At 43.0% G+C, this 20066-nt stretch overlaps 2 protein-coding genes across 11 annotated transcripts in view; one reads left to right on the top strand and one right to left on the bottom strand.

Annotated features, from left to right (window-relative positions):
- Positions 1-2529: 2529 nt before the first annotated feature.
- Positions 2530-17670, bottom strand: POGLUT2 (protein O-glucosyltransferase 2). Of its 2 annotated transcripts, XM_033177316.1 has the most exons (10): positions 17075-17670; positions 15371-15576; positions 11830-12035; positions 11554-11631; positions 9476-9648; positions 9119-9356; positions 7252-7461; positions 6071-6160; positions 4483-4590; positions 2530-2760 (listed from the first exon to the last, which is right to left on the bottom strand). In XM_033177316.1, exons 1-10 carry the CDS (start codon positions 17254-17256, stop codon positions 2743-2745), a joined length of 1509 nt encoding a protein of 502 aa, XP_033033207.1. In that variant the 5' UTR covers positions 17257-17670; the 3' UTR covers positions 2530-2742. The 2 variants fall into 2 exon arrangements, with proteins under 2 accessions (XP_033033207.1, XP_033033208.1); XM_033177317.1 differs by lacking the exon at positions 6071-6160.
- Positions 17646-20066, top strand: part of BIVM (basic, immunoglobulin-like variable motif containing) — a 41528-nt gene continuing 39107 nt past the window's right edge. For 4 of the 9 annotated variants that reach the window (XM_033177310.1, XM_033177308.1, XM_033177307.1 and 1 more), the window contains exon 1: positions 18111-19328. The gene's annotated coding sequence lies outside the window, so the exon portion shown is untranslated. Of the gene's footprint in view, positions 19329-20066 lie in introns of all 9 variants that reach the window. The other 5 variants (XM_033177315.1, XM_033177309.1, XM_033177314.1 and 2 more) reach the window with 4 other exon arrangements.

Raw genomic sequence — 20066 nt, 5'->3', positions numbered from 1 at the left:
GTGGTGGCTCAGATTGGGTCTGTGGGCTATAGTTTGAAATATCCTAAATTAAATATTAGTGCAATTAATTCAGCCATGTATTAAAATAATAATATGTAATAACCCTGGTTTTTTTTTTAAACCCTGGGGTTTTATAATGTTTCAAAAATTAGAATGCTGTTATTGTAATATATTACAGATTAATGCAGCAAAAACAAAGCCAAATAAAACATGAACATTTCAATAGATGCCTTAAAAACACTTAATAAAATTTAATGCCTTTCCTATTGAAAAAGGAAATAAGTCAGTATTAGATTAGAGACCAGCCTGGCCAACATGGTGAAACCTGGCATGTACTAAAAATACAAAAATTAGCCAGGCGTGGTGGCAGACACCTGTAGTCCCAGCTACTTGGGAGCTGAGGCAGGAAAATTGCTTGAACCCGGAGGCAGAGGTTGCAAAGCCGAGAAGAGTGCACCACTGCACTCCAGGCTGGGCAACAGAGCGAGACTCCGTCTCTCTCTCTATACATATCTATATCGATCTATATATAGATTGATATATACATATAGATATAGATATATAGATACATAGCTAGCCAGCAATCCATGAGTGTTACTCTGCCTGTGGGGTAGCCCTGCTCTGTTTACCAGAAGAAATTTTCCTGTGCTTTGTTGCTCTAATGTACTTGCTTTGCACTTAGGATGATGTTTTCAAGGTTTATCCATGCTGCGACATGCATCAGTACTGTTTTAATAGTGGTTGTTTATCATAAACTAGACCAAACATTTTACTCAACGTTGAAAAATCTGTAACATCTTTGATGATCCAATCTAAACTAGCCACCACTATCTACCCCACTTTTTTCTCTGTAATACCCTGTTTTTATTTATGACAATCCATAATTATCTTGTTTAGTTTTTACTTGATAATTTTCATTCTTTTCCAGAATAGACAGCAATTGTTCACTTCTTTATCCTTAGAGCACAGTACAATGTCTAGCACATATTAGGTGTCAAGATTTGTTGAATGAATTCCCATTTGTAATGCTAACTTTATGTGTCAAGTTGGCTGATCCAGGGTGCCTAGAAAAGTGGTCACACATTATTCTGCATGTTTCGATGAGGGTGTTTTGGGGTAAGATTACCATTTAAATCAGTGAACTGTGAGTAAAGCAGATTGCCCTCTGTAACGTGGTGGGTGGCAGGGGGTGGGCGCTCATCCAGTTAACTGAAGGAGTAAGTAGAACAAAAGACTAGCCTTCCTTGAGCAAGAGGGAATTCTGTCAGCAGACAGCCTTCAGGCTTGAACTGCGATACTAGTTCTCTCCTGGGTCTCTAGCCTAATGGTCTTCGGACTTTAACTGCAGATGTTGGACTTGGTAGCCTCTAAAATTGTGTGAACTAATTTCTTAAAATAAATCTTTATACACACACACACACACACACCCCTCTATTGGTCATGTTTATCTGGAGAATCCTGACTAATGATATACCATTGAAGTCTGAAAGACAATAAGAATGCTTGTTGTCACCACAATTATTCAACATTATGCTAGAAGTTCCAGCCAATGCAATAAGGATAGAAAATAAATAAGATTATAAATATGGTAAAGAAGATACACTGTCACTTTCAAATATGATTGTGTTTGAGAAAAAACAAGTGAAATGTATTAGAGCTAATAAAATCGTTCGTTAAGGGGTTGGGTACAGAATATATGTAAGAATCTACAGTTTTCTTAGCTACATTAAATAACCAGCTAGTGAGACCCTATCTCTACAAAAAAAACCCAAATAAACAAAAACATAATCTTTTGAGCATTAAAAGACACTGAAATGAGAGTCTAAGACATGCCATAAAGTAGAACGTATGCAGCATATACCACAAAGTACTAACTCCAAAATATATGTCTATGAATCCAGCAGAAAGTCGAACTACTTAGTAGGAAAATAATTAAAAATTTTACAGGAAAGGCAACACAAATGGCTAATAACCACAAAATGGTCAGCCTCATTAATAATCAGAGAAAAGGAAATTAAAACGTGTTACCATTGTGTACTAATCAGACTGGCAAAAAATTTGTCAGTCTGATAATATCAACTGTTACCAAGAAAGTAAAGCAACTGCAAATTCTGTACAGCCCTAGAAAGAGCATAAACTGGGACAACCAATTTGGAGTCATTTAACAATATCTAGTGAAATAACAGATGTACATCCCTTATAACCCAGTAATTCCACTTCTAATCAAAGTGGCTAAGAAACATGAATAAGAATGTTCACTGCAGCACTGATTGACATTTCCCCCAAATGGGAGGAATCCAAATGTCCATCTGCAATGGAATGGTAATATAAAGTGATCATATTTATATGGTGAAGTACTGTCCACATATAAAAAATGAATAAGGCTTAAAAGGAGACAGGGGTTCATTGCTTTGTCATTTAAAACCAGTCTGGGCAGGTGGTCTGGGCTGCTGTGCATCAAGGACCCAGGTTCCCTCTGTTTTTACTGCTCCCTGTTCCAAACACAGCTAATAATTAGCACAACATAGGCCTTTAAAATAAAGGTGGTTTTATTATAAAATTCTAAAAATGTACTTTAAAGTATAGTCATGAGAATACTGCATAAGTAGAAACGTGTCTTCATACTGCAGACAATCACACAGATATTACATTGTCCATGGAATTAATACTTTAAAAAATTCTTCTTTTTAGTTAAGAAGAGTCTTCAGAGCACCATTATTTTAATAGAAGCTATTTTGCATATCAGAGTTCATCTTTGGTCTGCAATTAAGAAGCAAAATATTTAGAGCTATCAAGAAGTCTTACACAAGTGAAGAAGACTTACATTCATTTGTTAATTATTTTCCTGTAAAGATGAGAGGGAGCCAAGCTGCCGCTAGAGGCTTTTAGGGCTTGGGACTATTTCCAGAGGCCCAGAGTCAGCTAAGGGTAAAATCACATTATGTTCCATAGCCTACTGATAAGGAACCCAAACTTCCACGGGCTGTACTACTGTAAAGGCCTTGTGTTATGAACAGTGGTGGTGAAAGGTTAGGATAGACAATGAGTGAAAAATAAACAAAGCTACCATTCTGGCTCCTAACTTCTACTAATCAGTGGAAGATACTGGCTGGGTACCTCCTCTCAATCACGTAGATGAAGATAAACAATTGAGCAGAAGTGGAGCAAGGAAGCTGCCTAGTCTCACTTAGAGCCAAAGTGAGAAGTGTTCTGATACCTAATCACAGATTGGTGAGGGGGAAGCTTTCAATTTGGCAATTCTTGTTTTGTCATTGGTTTTAACTGATTTTTATGGACCTGGAGCACTGATAGAGTTAACAATGATGATGAACTACCTTTGAGGGCCAGTTGGTTACTGGTAAATGAGTTCTACAAAAAACAAAGACAAAAATAAAACAACCAAAATTCTGATTTGTAGCATGTGCTGATTGTCATGGTGTAAATACTCCTATCAGGCTGATTCCAAACTACCAAAAATTTAACCAGTATGCAAAATTCCTGAATATTTATCAATGGGTGAGCTCATATACGCTGGTTCTGTCACATCACTGGGGCCGGCCTCACCTTAATTCCTTTTACACCTCCTTGAGAGGTAGACATAATAATTGCCAAATCTGCCTTCTTGTCTTTGGTTATAATACCACAATTTTGAACTTGTCCATTCAGAGACCTAATTATGTTGCTTAAAATGTCAAGTCAGCATATGTTACACACACACATACACATACACACAAACACACATATACACTCTGTTTTATGCAATTTACATTCCTTCAAACAGAAATCATAATCAAAGCAACAGTCTCCTGCCACACTATGTCTTTATATACAAACACACACAATCACAATCTGATGATGAGAGATTGGTTTTTGCTTTGCTATAATCCAGCTAGACTGTGATTTTGAGCACAATTCCTTTTAGGGCTCAGTTTTGTTAACCATAAAATGAAGGCATTTACTGGATGACTTCTAAGGTCCTTTTTACCTTAAAAGTCTGGATGTGAGCCTGACTTTCATTTTTATCAATGAGATCCTTAAGTAGTGGTATCAACAGAGATGACTTTCAAATGAAGAATTGGAAAACATCAATAATCGTGGTTACATATTTTTCCTTCTCTAAACTGGGATGATGAACTTTGCCAAACTTATGAGGAGATGAGTGCATCAGATGATACACATGAAAATATTTTCCAGACTGTAAGCATCCATTCAACTAGGGTGTGAACTGGATCCTCACATTATAAAAGGCTTCCCTCCACTTTGCCAGGGAGCTATCATGTCTTCTCAATTATCTGCATTGTAGCATCCTTTCTTGAGCACTGCTGTCTTCTATACCTATCTCTCTGGCAGACTGAATTGCTTGGAGACCTCGAGAGGAACTCAAATATTTGCTGCCTGATTGAATGACTATAAGAATAAATGCAAGTTTGGATCAATGTTCGTTTTTATTCTGACACTGGTCATAAGTTCAGTTCTGGTTACCTTTTTCCTATGGCAAGTACAAGGGAAGAGGTCATCCTCAGTCTGTGGTTGTACCCTTTTCATGCCCTCTCGGATTTGGGGCTCACTCACTTGTAAATTGGCATATTCCTGTTTAAGCAACAACATAAAAGCATTCCTTATACAACACTTTATATCCACCCAATGAGACAGGCTAGAATATATAAAGACTATGATTCATTTAACGTATGTGTGTCAAACTGTGATCTGCATAGTCTGTCAAATATACTAGTTCTGAACACCAACAGTAGAGCATCTGAGAGGATGAACACTGGCTGCCTATTCCTAACAGATATCTCTTTATTCTATCCTACATTTCCATGACTTTTTTTTTTCAACCATCTTCTGCCTTACGGTAAAAATAATTTTGCACACAATCTTCCCTAGACTGAGAATGTGAAGACAGAGACCATTCTGCTTTCCTTATCATGGCTTGCACAAGCCTCCATCATCATCTTCATTTATCATATGCTTACTCTGAGTAAGGCACTGTGCTAAGTACCTATGCTGAATGAATGAACACTGCCCCATGGATGCTTAGAAATTCACATGGTAAATCCCCCGAGTTTATTCATTTTACATGGTTTATCCTCCACTTCCCTCCATCAAGGGAAGGTTACAAAATGGGGAGGAGCCAGTACAGGCCAGAAATACATCAACTTTGATCTGCACCAGAGCCTCAGATATGGGGCTCAGTATCTGCAACTGTGAGATAAAAATCTTACTCTAGATCTAGTACTATTATTAGCCAAGAACTTGTTTACTACCTTTTTTTTGAGACAGAATCTCACTCTTGTCACACAGACTGGAGTGCAGTGGTGTGATCTTGGCTCACTGCAACTTCCACCTCCTGGTTCAAGTGATTTTCCTGTCTCAGCCTCCCGAGTAGCTGGGATTACAGGTGTGTGCCACCATGCCCAGCTAATTTTTGTATTTTTAGTAGAGATGGAGCTTCTCCATGTTGGTCAGGCTGGTATCAAACTCCTGACCTCAGGTGATCCATCCGCCTCAGCCTCTCAAAGTGCTGGAATTACAGGTGTGAGCCACTGCACCCAGCCTACTACCACATTTTGAAAAGAGTCCTTTAAATGGTCAGATATGCTTGATTACAATCTCTAAATGCTTGGGTCCATGGAAATAATTTCCAAGGGAAATCATGGCTCATATGGAGACAGGACAAGAGGCCCAAACACACTTGGCACTGTTTAGACAAAGATACGGTGAGGCAGCAGCAACGTAACACAAAGAGAACATACAAATCTATGCACCATAACTGTGCCTACACAGAGGCCAATTTCTTAGTCAAACATCACATAGTTCTAATATTAATACTTTTCACTTAGTATTATAACATTTTCCATTAGCTAATCTTTGGTTTTCAACTATTTTTATGATTACTTAATATTTGTCTCTGATTTTCATCCACAGAAGTATATATATATACTTCTGATACATATATATATGTATCTCCCTATAGTAACATATGTTTAGAAATTGTTAAGTAAAATATTATTTGTTTTTAACATGTCTACTTATAAGTTATGTGATAATTTTCTTAGAAAATACTGACCTGGAAAAGTTTGAAATAATAACAGAATATGTCATCGCCCATGAGATTATTTCTTGCAAATTCTTGTCCTGCTTTTGCTATCTTTTTGGCCTACAGGAAGAACAATGATAAAGTCCTGTAATAGAATCCATTTTTCCCACGCAGGCATCTGCAAACTGCTCTTCACAGTACGTATACATTGAGGCAATTGCGGGAAATAATATCTTTGGGGATAGTCTCATGTTGTAAACAGAACATTTAACAGAGTATGTTTGTTTAAATCGGAATGAGGTTTCTAAGACTTGAAAGTTTCAGAAGTCATAATGGACCTTCTAGAATTAAGCCTCTCTTGGAGAGACAAGGTGTACACCAAGCAAACTAATGATGACTTTGTAAACGCAAGATGAAGCTTAGCACACTGCCTTCACAAATTTCAGCAAACAATTAGCTTAAAGTTTATTGCATTCCATCCCTCTTTATTTATCTATTTATGGCTGCATCTACTTCTGAATCAATCCCTCATTTTAACCTGTAGCCAGTTAGTGACACCTGCCAGACTGGCCATCTTATAATTTTCGCATTGCTAGTGGAGGTAATGCTTGTGGCTCAGAGCAATCCTACTGAAAGAGAAAGTGTAATCAAGGCCACAGTTCAACTTTTTGTTGTTGTTGTTGTTGTTGTTGTTTTTTGAGACAGAGTTTCACTCTTGTTGCCCGGGCTGGACTGCAATGGTGTGGTCTCAGCTCACTGCAACCTCCACCTCCCACCCAGGTTCAAGTAATTCTCCTGCCTCAGCCTCCCCAGTAGCTGGGACTACAGACACCCATCACCACGCCCGGCTTATTTTTGTATTTTTAGTAGAGACAGGGTTTTACCGTGTTAGCCAGGCTGGTCTCAAACTCCTGACCTCAGGTGATCCACCTGCCTCAGCCTTCCAAAGTGCTGGGATTACAGGCGTGAGCCAACGCACCCAGCCTAGTTTTTTATTTCACATGCGGAGTGGAGAGTTAATGTAAGATGCAGTGCTCGCTGTGTTCAGCCCAGAGGAACTGCCGTGCCATCCATGAGCAGGCAGCTTCCCATTTACAGGACAAAGTCTATTACGTGAACATCCTGGATGCTCTCCAGCTACAATACATTTCAAAGGGACCCATGATATTGGGAAACAAGTGGAAATAAGCCTTCAAGGAGACTAACCTTACCTCTTCATCATGATCTTTTGCCCATTTAAGTTTTTCTAGCAGATCGCTCAGGTTGCTCTTAACCGGAATGTAGTGTTTCCAGGGCTGCAGCTCATTATAAAAATGTTCATAGTAGATGGAGTCCTGCTTCAGGACAACACTGTCACCAACTAGCAAATATGGCAGGCGGTAAGCTGCCACAGTGCCATCGATATTTATTTGATACTTATGCTGCAAAACAATGGTAAAGTCTAAGAACCTCCATTAAATTTCCTTTTCTCCACTCTATTTTCCTTCCCAACCCACACATAAACCTTTGCAATCCTCAGACACAATTTGGCCAGCTTCCATGCTCTGCCTTTGCCATTTAGTAAGCGTCATTATACAACAGGTTGATCTAGAGCTAAATGCTTGATGTGCTCCTAAATTTTACAAAGGAGGATACAAATCTGGTGTTGAAGCAGCCAATAAAATCATATTGTTGTCCTAAGGCTACAACATAAGGAAGGATGGATTCATTTGTGACTTTTTGTAATTCTCCTACTACTTTATTGATTGCAAACATATGATGGCACATTCTGAGCCATGTTAACCATATTATTTATGTATTTATTTTGAGACAGAGTCTCGCTCTGTCACTCAGGCTGGAGTGTAGTGGCGTGATCTCAGCTCATTGCAACTTCCACCTCCTGGATTCAAGTGATTCTTGTGCCTCAGCATCCCAAGTCACTGGGATTATAGGCACGCACCACCACGCCCGGCTAATTTTTGTATTTTTAGTAGAGATGGGGTTTCACCATGTTGGCCACGCTGGTCTCGAACCCTGGACCTCAGGTGATCTGCCCGCCTCAGCCTCCCAAAGTGCTGGGATTATAGGCGTGAGCCATCACGCCTGGCTAACCATGTTTTTTAAACACCCAGACATATGTCTTAAAGAAATTAGCAAGCTGTGGAGCAAGAACACCTATGAATAAAAATATTCATAGAACTGTAGTAATCTATCATCTTTAGTTGCAGAAAATTCAACAGGCAGGAATAAAGCCAAGGCAGGATGCAGCATCCCTCCACTGAGGAAGGATGGCTAGTGTCCTTTCACTTTTGTTATAATCATTTCTTTCAAAAATCTTTGGGATATGCATATAGAAAAATATGGACAATTCAACTTATAACATTCTTTAGGTCAACCTGCCTCAACACAACCCGTCAAAAGAAAACCTGGTCATCTACAGGGCAGACAGAACTCCTTAATCACTTGTCTTCCCACATACAGAGGACAGATGACGACCTTTTCCCCACCTCTCTTTCTACCGTGGGGGACTTCAGAAACAGCTACATGGTCTAAAGAGCAGGGTGCTGCCTACTGCCTTAAAAACGGAGTTGTTAGAAAAAGGACTGCTCCCCAGGAAACACGGGGAATCCACATTCTAGACACAGAAAGCAAACCCTAATTCCCAGGCAGAACATTTGGACAGGTTTCAAGTCATTCCCTACCACAAGGCCTGATAAGAAACAAATAGTTTCTATCTTCCTTATTCTGTGGTGATAACATGGCTCTGGGGAAAGTATTTGTAAAATGACTTACATGTAAGTATTATTAAAAACATATTTGGAGGTGACATGTGCTTATCTCAAGGGTTAGCTGCAAAAAAATTATAGCTCTATCCAGGCTCCAAACTCCCTTGATGCACATTTAATGTCAAGACTGGGCAGTGAGGGCAGATCCTGGTTGCCAAAACAGTCCCCAGCACCCCCATGCCTCGATATTCACTCAATTTTGTGTGAACTTCTCCCACCTCTTGTAATTTGCAGGCCTCAATTTCCCTTCCCAAAGCACTATGTACAAATACATTAGAAAAACAAAAAAGATTAGCCACTGATTAAGTCATACCTTGAAGAAATCAAAAAATGAAATGTGTTTCACAATGGGACCATACAGGCTTTCATCGTGTTTAAAGAAGAAAAAGTTGGTGAAAGCAGCGTCTATGAGTTCCGGGTGTTTTCTACTGAGTTTAACCAACTCGAGTCTCTCTTTGCGGCTGTCTCGCCCTCTCCAGACGGCAGTGGAATTTTTGCTTTCCCAGGGAGGACCCGTGTTAGCTTGCACGGACATCATATCCAGACTCACCCTAGAAGACAAAGTGCAACAGATTTTCCTCCCAAATCATCATATCACAAAGGTTGCTGGAAAAGAACTCACCAAAGAAAGAAAACCAAGGCTCTGAGCCAACCCTGACTTCTCTCTCACCGGCCCATGGTTTCCAGAACAGAATCAGTCAAGTCGTAGGTAGGCATCACGATATCCTTGGAATCTGTGGAGCCACACCAGGAAAAGATCGGATGGATGTTTGCATTGGATTTCTTTTTTTCCAAAGGCCAGTCTCCCAAATTAACAAAGAACTCCATATCTGGCATCTTCACCTAGAAAAAACAAAACAAGAAGCTTATTCACATTTCCTGCATTGGATAATACATTGTATTTATCAATTTAAATTTGAAATTGCATTCATGAAAGGCCAATGTTATATGTTTTAGGTAATGATAATTACCTTGGTTTGAATAGTGGGCAATTTTTCAGAATATGGTCACATGTATAAGCATTCTACGTTCCCTACGAAAGGGATGAAATGGCAAAAGTAATCTCTGTTCTAATACTGCAAACAGCCTCTGAGATGATCAAAGAGAAGGAGAATTATTGGAAAATAATTTAAAAATTAGCACTTGGGACTCTAACCCTAGTTTCTTGCTAGTGAGCCAATGGTTCCATTTTAAAAAACATACACCAGGTAGGTAGTGGGACCAGGATTTTAACTCAGGAAGCCTAACACCAACAGCAACATAGTAAGTTTCAAGCTATGCTTTCTTCCTTTACTGGCAAATGACATGAATATGTAAAGAGGATCTGTTTTATCTAGTCACAGAAAATGTTCAGAGTATTTACAAAACAACAGATATATATTTTTAAGGCCAGAGCAGCACTGATCAGTCTGAGAAGCATCTTGAGAAACTGAAGTCCTGAAAAACATTCTCATTTTCCCATAGATTGACACAGAGGAGCAAGAGAAGTAAGACAGTACTCTGATGTCTTAGTTTAAAGGAGGCTTAATATTGATGCTATATAACTACCTACATTCAGAATTAACAGACTGTAAGTGCTTTGAAATCTCGAAAAGAAAGGTATTATGATTTTCCATGAGTAGTTTAATCAAGAAATACATGCAAATTATTCAATAAATAAATATTATAATGGATTATAAATAAATATACATTTGGTAAAAATGTCGGTAGAGTCTTTCACATCCACTATTTTAACATTACTTTCAAACCATTCCACTAGAACCCGACAAAAGCCCATTATCTCAAGGAATGGGATTCAGTACAAGGCAAGTCATCTTTGGACTCAAAGTTAGTTTAGTACCAAAATAATTTTATGATAAGGCATTTTTCTTTCCTCTATAAAATATTGTGTCCCTGCAAAAGATATGCTGAAGTCTTAAACCCCAGTGTCTCAGACTGACCTTATTTGGAAATAGGGTTGTTGCAGATATTAGTTAGGATGAGGTCATACTGGAGTAGGCTGGGCCATTAATCCACTGTGCTGTGTCCTTATAAGAAGAAGAGACCCAGAGACATGAGGGGAGAGGCCCACATGATGACAGAGGCAGAGATGGGAGGATGCAGCTGCAATCCAGGGAACACCAAAGATGGAGGGTCGCTGCCAGGAGCCAGGAAGGGGCAGGAAAGCAAAGGATCATCTCAGAGGGAACTGGCCCTCCTGACACTTTAGTTTTTTTTTTTTTTGAGACAGGATCTCAGTCACCCAGGCCTTGGGAGTGCAGTGGTGCGATCTGAGCTCATGCAGCCTCGACCTCCTAGGTTCAAGCAATCCTCCTGCCTCAGCTCCCCATTAGCTGAAACTACTACAGGCTAATTTTTGTATTTTTTTGTAGAGACAGGGTTTCACCATGTTGCCCAGCCTGGTCTCGAGCTCCTGGGCTCAAGTGATTTACCCGCTTCGGCCTCCTAAAGTGCTAGGATTACAGGAGTGAGCCATGGCACCTGGCTGACACTTTGATTTTGGACATCTGGCCTCCATAACTGCGAGAGAATACATTTATTTTAAGCCTTTCAGTTTGTAGCACTTTGTTATGGCAGTCCTAGGAAACAAACGCAGATACCTGAAATAACAGAAAGCTTCACAACAGTATTATCATGAGGCTCTAGAAGAGAATACGCTGATAGTGTTAGAATTGGTATTTTGAAAAATTATCCTGTAAAATCTGGGCTTAAATGATTTATTACAGCTAAGAGAAAATATATACTTACCTTCCTAGTCAAAGAAAGTAGTATGGCATCCATGAAAATTCTAAAACCTACATGTTCACCGTGAGTCTTGATATAAACCTAAAAGAGAATTTACCATTTATTATGTTAGTCTAAAAACACTGGCAGATTTCACTGAGGAAAAGCTTGTCACAATGCTCATTCGAATGATGTTTATAACATGATTTAGCTAATTGTAGCCAAATGTTCAAAACAAGCAAAAAAAAAAAGAAAAAAAATCACTAAAACAAACAAGCAAACCTGAATCGCATGTTGTACCTTGTTATCCTTCAAGGTGTAGTGACATAGGCTCTGCCTCTGTCCAAATCTCTTTGGGATTTCTACTGCAATCTTTTCTGGATCCACAGTAGGGAAATGTGCCAAATCTCTCTGAATCTGAGCAATGGTTTCAGGGCAGTTCATCTCCTGTAGCCAGGCTGCACTATCTTGCAAAGGACAGTCACAATTCTCATGATAAACCGGCCCTATTTACATAAGAATAACAAAGCACAACAGTGATAATTTCACTCAGCATTTGAAACTTGTAATAAATACCTATAATATGGCTTCATGAGTTTTGCCTAGTTACACAGGAAGAGCATTTTCATTGAAAACACATTTTAAGAGAATTACAGGCCAGCAAGGTGGGCTCATGTCTGTAATCCCAGCACTTTGGGAGGCTGAGGCAGGAGGACAGCCTGAGCCCAGGAGTTCAGGACCAGCCTGGGCAACACAGGGAGACCCTGTCTCTACAAAAAATAAAAACCTAGTTGGGTGTGGTGGCATGCACCTGTGGTTTCAGCTACTTGGGAGGCTGAGGTGGGAGGATCACTTGAACCCAGGACGTTGAAGCTGCAGTGAGCCATGTTCGTACCACTCCACCCTGGGCAAGACAGTGAGACCCTGTTTCAAAGAAAAAAAAAAGTAATACATTTTTACTATATTGGGGCATTGCAAGTCAGTCAGTCTTCTCCTCTGACAGCTCTTCACAGTGAAGTTCTGGGATATTTTCATAATAATGTCTACTTTGCATTGAGTTCAAAAGAAAGCAAATAAAGGCTGGGTGCAGTGGCTCATGTCTGTAATACCAGCAGTTTGGGAGGCCGAGGTGTGTGGATGACTTGAGGTCAGGAGTTTGAGACCAGCCTGGCCAACATGTTGAAACCCCATCTCTACTAAAAATACAAAAAAGTTTAGCTGGGTATGGTGGTGTGTGCCTGAAATCTCAGCTGCTGGGGAGGTTGAGGCATGACAACAGCTTGAACCTGGGAGATGAAGGTTGCAGTGAGCGGAGATTGTGCCACTGCACTCCAGCCTGGGTGACAGAGCGAGACTCTGTTTCAAAAAATAAAAGAAAGCCAACAGATACTTGGTTTATGTCTATGGTATATATTACAGCTCATTATTCCTTATGTTTTGTAGACTGAAGAATAACCAAATACTGGTAAAAGGGTATCAGAGGGGCATACCTATTTTAATGAAAGACAAAAGTGATATGATTTAATATTTTGATAGTCTGTTATACAAACAGGTTCTTAAAGTGTCTACGGTACTTTTCTCAATAAGTAAATCATCAATAACAATGAAAATAAACAAGGAACTGCTATTCTGTTTTTTTTTTTGTTGTTGTTGTTTAAGAATTATTAAGAAGCAAAAGTAGGCTGGGTGCCCTGGCTCACGCCTGTAATCCCAGCATGTTGGGAGGCCGAGGCGGGCAGATCATGAGGTCAGGAGATCGAGACCATACTGGTCAACATGGTGAAACCCCGTCTCTAATGAAAATAAAAAAATCAGCCAGGTGGTGTGGCATGTGCCTGTGGTCCCAGCTATTTGGGAGGCTGAGGCAGGAGAATCGCTTGAACCCAGGAGGCAGAGCTTGCAGTGAGCCAAGATTGCGCCACTGCACTCCAGGCTGGCGACAGAGCGAGACACTGTCTCAAAAAAAAAAAAAAGAAAAAAAAAGAAGCAAAAGTAGCTGGGTATAGTGACTCACGCCTGTAATCCTAGCACTTTGGGAGACCGAGGTGGGCAGATCACTTGAGCTCCAGGGTTTGGGACCGGCCTGAGCAACATGGCAAAACCCTGTTTCTACAAAAAATACAAAAATTAGTGGGGCATGGTGGTGAGTGCCTCTAGCCCCAGCTACTCATGCGGCTGAGGTGGGAGGATTGCTTGAATCCAGGAGGTTGAGGCTGCAGTAAGCAGTGACTGCACCACTGCACTCCAGCCTGGGCAACAGAGCGAGTCCCTGCCTCAACAACAGCAACAAAAAGAAGCAAAAGTAATTCTCAAAACAGTCCACTTCACTAATTTTATAACAAGTTAATTACAATCTGCATTGAGGTTTTACTGTTATTCCTTTTTATAATTCTCAGACCCCACCTAACCCAGGCAGTGGCTGACAATGGAATATCTTTTTAAGGTTTAGTGGGTGATACTGTACCAGGCGGTACTGGCGGAATGCAGAAAAGGAGCCTAGACACTCTTTTTTTTTTTTTTTTTTTTTTTTTTTGAGACGGAGTCTCGCTCTGTCGCCCAGGCTGGAGTGCAGTGGCCGGATCTCAGCTCACTGCAAGCTCCGCCTCCCGGGTTCACGCCATTCTCCTGCCTCAGCCTCCCGAGTAGCTGGGACTACAGGCGCCCGCCACCTCGCCCGGCTAGTTTTTTTGTATTTTTTAGTAGAGACGGGGTTTCACTGTGTTAGTCAGGATGGTCTCGATCTCCTGACCTCGTGATCCGCCCGTCTCGGCCTCCCAAAGTGCTGGGATTACAGGCTTGAGCCACCGCGCCCGGCCGAGCCTAGACACTCTTAAAAAGTATCTACGTTTTCTTACTTCTCTGCAGAGTTCACAAAAATAAAAAAAAAAGAGTTTACTTTTCTTGCCGTTGTTAAGGGGGGCAAGATTTCTGCCCTTGTATATACACTGTTTCCCTACTGTTTTGTGGTACTGTCGCCTGTAAGAGGGAAGGAGATGGCTCTAGGTAACAAAACTGTACTCTCATCCTATATAAGAAACATCAGAATGGCCGGGCACAGTGGCTCATGCCTGTAATCCCAGCACTTTGGGAAGCCGAGGCAGGCAGATCATGAGGTCAAGAGATCGAGACCATCCTGGCCAACATGGTGAAATCCTGTCTCTACTAAAAATACAAAAATTAGCTGGGCATGGTGGTGCGTGCCTGTAGTCCCAGCTACTTGAGAGGCTGAGGCAGGAGAATCACTTGAACAAAGAAGGCGGAGCTTGCAGTGAGCCAAGACTGCGCCATTGCACTACAGCCTGGCGACACAGCAAGACTCCGTCTCAAAAAAAAAAAAAAAAAAAGAAACGTCAGAGAATATCTCTGGGAAAATGGCATTGGAACAATACAAAAAACAACCATCAGTGCCCTCCTTCTCTTTCAAGCTATCTGAAATTGGAAATATATGACTTAAGTAATTGATAAGTGTTATTGAAATTTGATAGAAGTGATCTATCAAATTTCAATAACACTTATCAATTACTTAAGTCATATATTTCCAATTAAGAAAGTATCATATATGATCATGCACACAGCTTGATTATTCTTGCTAATGTATGTCTTCACGGAGTAAATTCTCTACTAATATGTTCCTTGCTCTTAAGCAAATCAGAATTTCCGTTCAAATCTTGTCTTTTACCAGGACTTATAACTTAGCTTTCAAGTAGAAAGCCTTTATTTTTTTTCTTTCAGTAAAAAAAAAAATATGTATATATATATCATGCCAAGTTGTTTTTGTTGATGGAATAACATATATTATTTTATTCAAATACTGCTGGTATAAAATTATATTCCAAATTACCTTTTAAAATATATGGGGATTTGGCCACATGCTGACCTTGGAATTTAACTTCCACCTTCAGATTTTTGTAGCTTGCATACATTCTGTATCTTACTATGAAGGACCCATCTTTTCGGTCTAACACTTGGACTCCCACTCTAGTGAATTGCTCCTCTGGTGCTGAGACTTTCACCTGGAAGACCTTTTCGCCTGGAGAAGATGTGAATCTGTGATGAAAAGGCGATGGGGAAAATAAACAGATTATTTTAATGAACAAACACACAAAGATTATGTTTTTCAGTCTGGAAAGCTGATTATTCTCCTCCACATTCTTCCTCTAACATATAATTGCTTCTTTTTCTCTTATGCTTTTAGTACCAGAATGAATATGATGGATCAAAGATTTAAAAAAAATGAGGACGACAATGGCCAAGATAACATGAAACAGTTTCATTAAACAATCACAATGGAATACGTTAAGACTACTAATCTATATAAGCATAGAACATACTCATGCATTCCATATAGAAAAATATTCTTACCAACTTGTTTATTTCATGCCATCACATCTGGATATTTGTGATCAAACGGTGTCCCAAAGATAATGATCCTATTTTGAAAAATCTCTGCCAATGAATCTTTACAATAGCAGTATTATAAATCACGCTCAGGCCTGGCACTGTGGCCCATGCCTACTATCCCAGCATTTTGGGAGTCCAAGGCAGGAAGATTGCTTGAGGCCAGGAGTTCGAGATTAGCCTGGGCAACAAGGTGAGATCCTGTCTCTACAAATAATAATAATAATAATGATAATAATAATAATAAAATAAATAGCCAGGCGAGGTGGCACGTGCCTGTAGTCCCAGCTACTAGGGAGGCTAAGGTGGGAGGGTAGCTTTCAGCCTGGGAGGTTGAGGATACAGTGAGCTGTGATTGCACCACTGCACTCCAGACTGGGCTAGGAAGTGAAACCCTGTCTTAAAAAAAAAAATCACGCTCAGCCATGGGCAAAAGCAAAGTAGTAGGTAGTGTATCATCTTTTGCCAAATAACAAAATTTACAACCTGTCTTTCACTTGACAACCTTTTATTCCAGTATTTTTTTCTGTACGAAATACACATGGTCAGCATCCACCAATAATAAAGACAATCATTTCAGAAGTATATGAATCATAAAAATAAGTTTTAAGTATGATGTTAAAGTATTAAATTCATTGGAACAAAATATTTGTTACAATCATATAGGAGATTAATACTTCGATACTTTCCTTCTGAACTCTAAAGTTTCAAATAGTACTTCATTTTTCTTTTTCAGTTTCAAAACATGCTTACCTGCAGATGTCTCCTTGAAAATTGAGAGCTGCACCAGAGAAAGATGAAGCCCATCAAGTCTCTAACAGCTAGGTTTAAATCCCTTATAACAGCTTATGCGAAAAGTAGTTAGAAACAGTATTTCCAGCAAAGTGGAGGGACTTTGTCTTGCCCTGATAATGTGGGAATCCGAATCAAAATTGCTAGGAGATTATTTTATATGTTATATACAATACATTATATTGCATATATTATAATTCGGAAGAATTTCTACAGCTACAGAGAAAAACTGGTACCCAAATATCCTGGAATTTAAACTGTTGTGGAGAAACGAGTTCTTGGAAAGAAAAAACTTAAAGGGAGAAACAGATTTAACCGCCATCCAGAATAGGTAAGGAGCCGTTTCTCGACTTACTTATTCCCTGATGTATCCACTGCCTGAATATAGAAATAGCGGGCGGGAAGGACGACGTCTGCTTTTAGCCCGGGTCCCCATATTTCGCTCTTCTCCGGGCTCAGCTGCCTTTCTCCGCCGGTCTCGGCGAGTGCTGGAACCGTCGCCGGAAAGAAGCAATAAAGTAGCAAAATGCTAAACATTTACAAGACGGACTTTCGAAATGATCCACGGATAAATGAAGAAGTGTAAGAGGTGGACAGAAGCAGTCGAGGCTTCGGCAGGGGCACGCCGGCCGATTGCAGCAGCCAACGCGACCGCAAAGGGTGCCGCCCGGCGTGCAGGGCAGGCGCGCGGGTCTCCGCAGCCCCAGGACAATCAAAGCCCGTGCCCGGGCGCGCCCAGGTGAGGGTCCCCCGGCGTTCTGCTCTGCCGGCCGAGAACCGCGCTGTTCCTCTCTCTCAGGACAATGATGAACTTGAGTTGCTCCTGCCACTGGAGCATCTTTTGGGAGCGAATCCGTCTCAGGTTCCAGCCAAGGTATAGGGCGAGGGGATTGGCCCGTGCGTCGAGCCAGGCTCAGTAAGGCCTTCTCCAAGTGGATGGCGGGGTGGACACGCGTCCCGGCGCCCCGGGCTCCCTGGGATATGTAGTTCGCGACAGGACGAGCGGAAATACTGCCAGGTTTTTACCACCTCTCGCCCATTTATTTACTTTTCGGTCACCGCTTTCGGGGGACAGATAAACACCACAGATGCCCATCAAAGGGGCGCACGGGTCTGGAGGCGCAGCTCAGGTTTTTGCGTTGGTCACCCTGCCCTCCGCACGTGCAGAGGGCAGGCATAAAGCACCTTGAAAGGAAGGTGCTGTCAATGCTATCCGACGACCTGTCGCCGGGCACCGCAGTCCAGAGCGCTGTCCTCGCGCGCTCCGATGGGACGAGGGACGCCGGCCCCAGGGTAACCGGAGGCGCCTCGCGGGCCGCGCGCTGGATGCTGTGATCCAGGTCCGGAGCCGGGTTCCGCCGCGGCCGCAGCGACCCGACCCCACCGGACAGGCCAGAGGTACCCCGGGGCGGGGGACAGGGGCCGAGGTGGCAGCCGGCTTTGCGCCCTGAGCGCCTGGCCCTCCGCTGGGCACCTTGGCGCCGCCGTCCCGGCCTGCTGCCACTTTACGCGCAGCCACCTGGGCATTCAAAATTTTTATTTAATTCTATACCAGCCTGGGCTGCCAGGGGTCATCGCCTCTCCGGAGCCCCGTGGCGTCCAGATGGAGGCCACTGCATGGGTGCCCGCTCTCCCGGGAAGGAGTAGGGGGAAAAGCTGGGTCGCAGGGGGAAGAGAAGCGCCAGGGAGAGAAAGGCCTAGCCCTCTGGTGAACAAAGCTCGATTGGGAGGTGTCCATCTGGATACCGGTGACCCCCGTGCTGCCGTCGGTCTCCACGCCACTCTGGGCAGGGTCCGGGAACCAGCGCGCGGCGGCTGTTGCCTTACCCTGCATGCCGGCACCCGGGCCCGGGCCGCCGCCAGGAGTCACGGGCGCACCGCCCTGGTCAGCTCGGGAGTCGGACCCGGAGCCGCCTCCTCTGCCTACCTCCCTCTTGCCAGCTGCCCCGAAACCCAGAAGGGCCGGTGGCTCCGCGCCAAGGCGGGCCTGGTCAGGCGCCAGGGCAGGGGGTTTCTTTCGTATTTTCTTTTGTGCAATTGTCATTATTAATGATATCGACGCGTTTACTCAAACACTCGAATCGGAACCCCAGCTCTTAGCCCGGGTGCAGCAATTGCCCGCGGGCCCCCTTTAACACCGACAGCGTCCCCGGGCCCGGGACAAGCATGTTCGAGGCGGTCACCCCCGGGCCTCGGCGCGCTCCCCCGGTGGAGTGCCTCGTCTTCCGGCCGGTGAGGGAAGGTGGAGGCGGGAGTAGGGGCGAGGAGGCCTCGGCGGCCCTTGGGCGCTGCGGACCCGGGACTCGGGGTCCTCGCGACTCGCGCTGAGGCGCGGGCTGGGGTGGCAGCGGACAGGGGGCGCAGCAGCGCTCCTTCCTCTCCGCCCGCGTCGCCTCGGCGCGCACTGGTTCTGCGCGGCCGGGGCTTGGCCTGCGCTACCGTCTCCCCAGTCCTGGCGGACTCCGAGCTGGCCGAGCCACGAGCTTGTCAGAGGACCGTGGTGGGAACGCTCCCGGCCTCCCCAGGAGCGCGGGCTGCAGGCCGGCGCCAGGCGCGGAGGACTCGGGTATCTTTTGACAGGCGGGCGCCTTGGCTCTGGGGACCTGTAGGTCTGAAGGGGAGGAAGGGGCCTGGAGGGCGCGGGAGGACACTGGGTGGGAAGGGTGGCATCAGCTCGGCTGGGGGCCGTGCGCCTCTGGTCTCGCCCGCCGGCCCATATTCGACCTTTACGAGGTCACCGGAGTGCCCCTGCTCCTCAGTTGTCTTCTCTACAGAATATGGATGAGGGTATTTTGTCATATGAAAAGGCTTTACTGAAGAGGGTTTTAGAGATGTTTGGTTCTCTCATAAACTTGGTACTTGAGAATATAGACAAAATATAACCAGAAAAGTCTATAACCTAGGCGATGAAGATTGGCTTTACAAATGGACGTTTATTTTACAGAACACGTCTTTCAGTGACTTTGAACAATTGTGACTCTGGCGATGCTTTTAATGGTTGCCATTTTATAAATTTTTGCTTTGCATATGAGCAAAACATATTTCTATTGCTTATGATGTGATTTTATGTGTAAGCTATTAGTTGAGCCTGAGGTCCTGCAGTAATTCTTAGTAGTAAATCTTCTTTTTTTTTTGAGACGGATTTTGCCCTTATCGCCCAGGCTGGAATGCAATGGCACAATCTCAGCCCACTGCAACCTCCGCCTCTCGTGTTCAAGCGATTCTCTAGCCTTGCCTCCTGAGTAGCTGGGCCTACAGGCATGCGCCACCACGCGTGGCTAATTTTGTATTTTTTTTTTCAGTAGAAACGGATCTCACCATGTCGGCCAGGCTGGCCTCAAACTCCT

The sequence above is a fragment of the Trachypithecus francoisi genome, unplaced genomic scaffold (genome assembly GCF_009764315.1).
Source record: "Trachypithecus francoisi isolate TF-2019V2 unplaced genomic scaffold, Tfra_2.0 Lachesis_group18, whole genome shotgun sequence".
Taxonomy (NCBI): Eukaryota; Metazoa; Chordata; class Mammalia; order Primates; family Cercopithecidae; genus Trachypithecus; species Trachypithecus francoisi.
The sequence above is the reverse complement of the archived record's forward strand: the minus strand, read 5'-3'. Positions and strand labels throughout refer to the sequence as shown.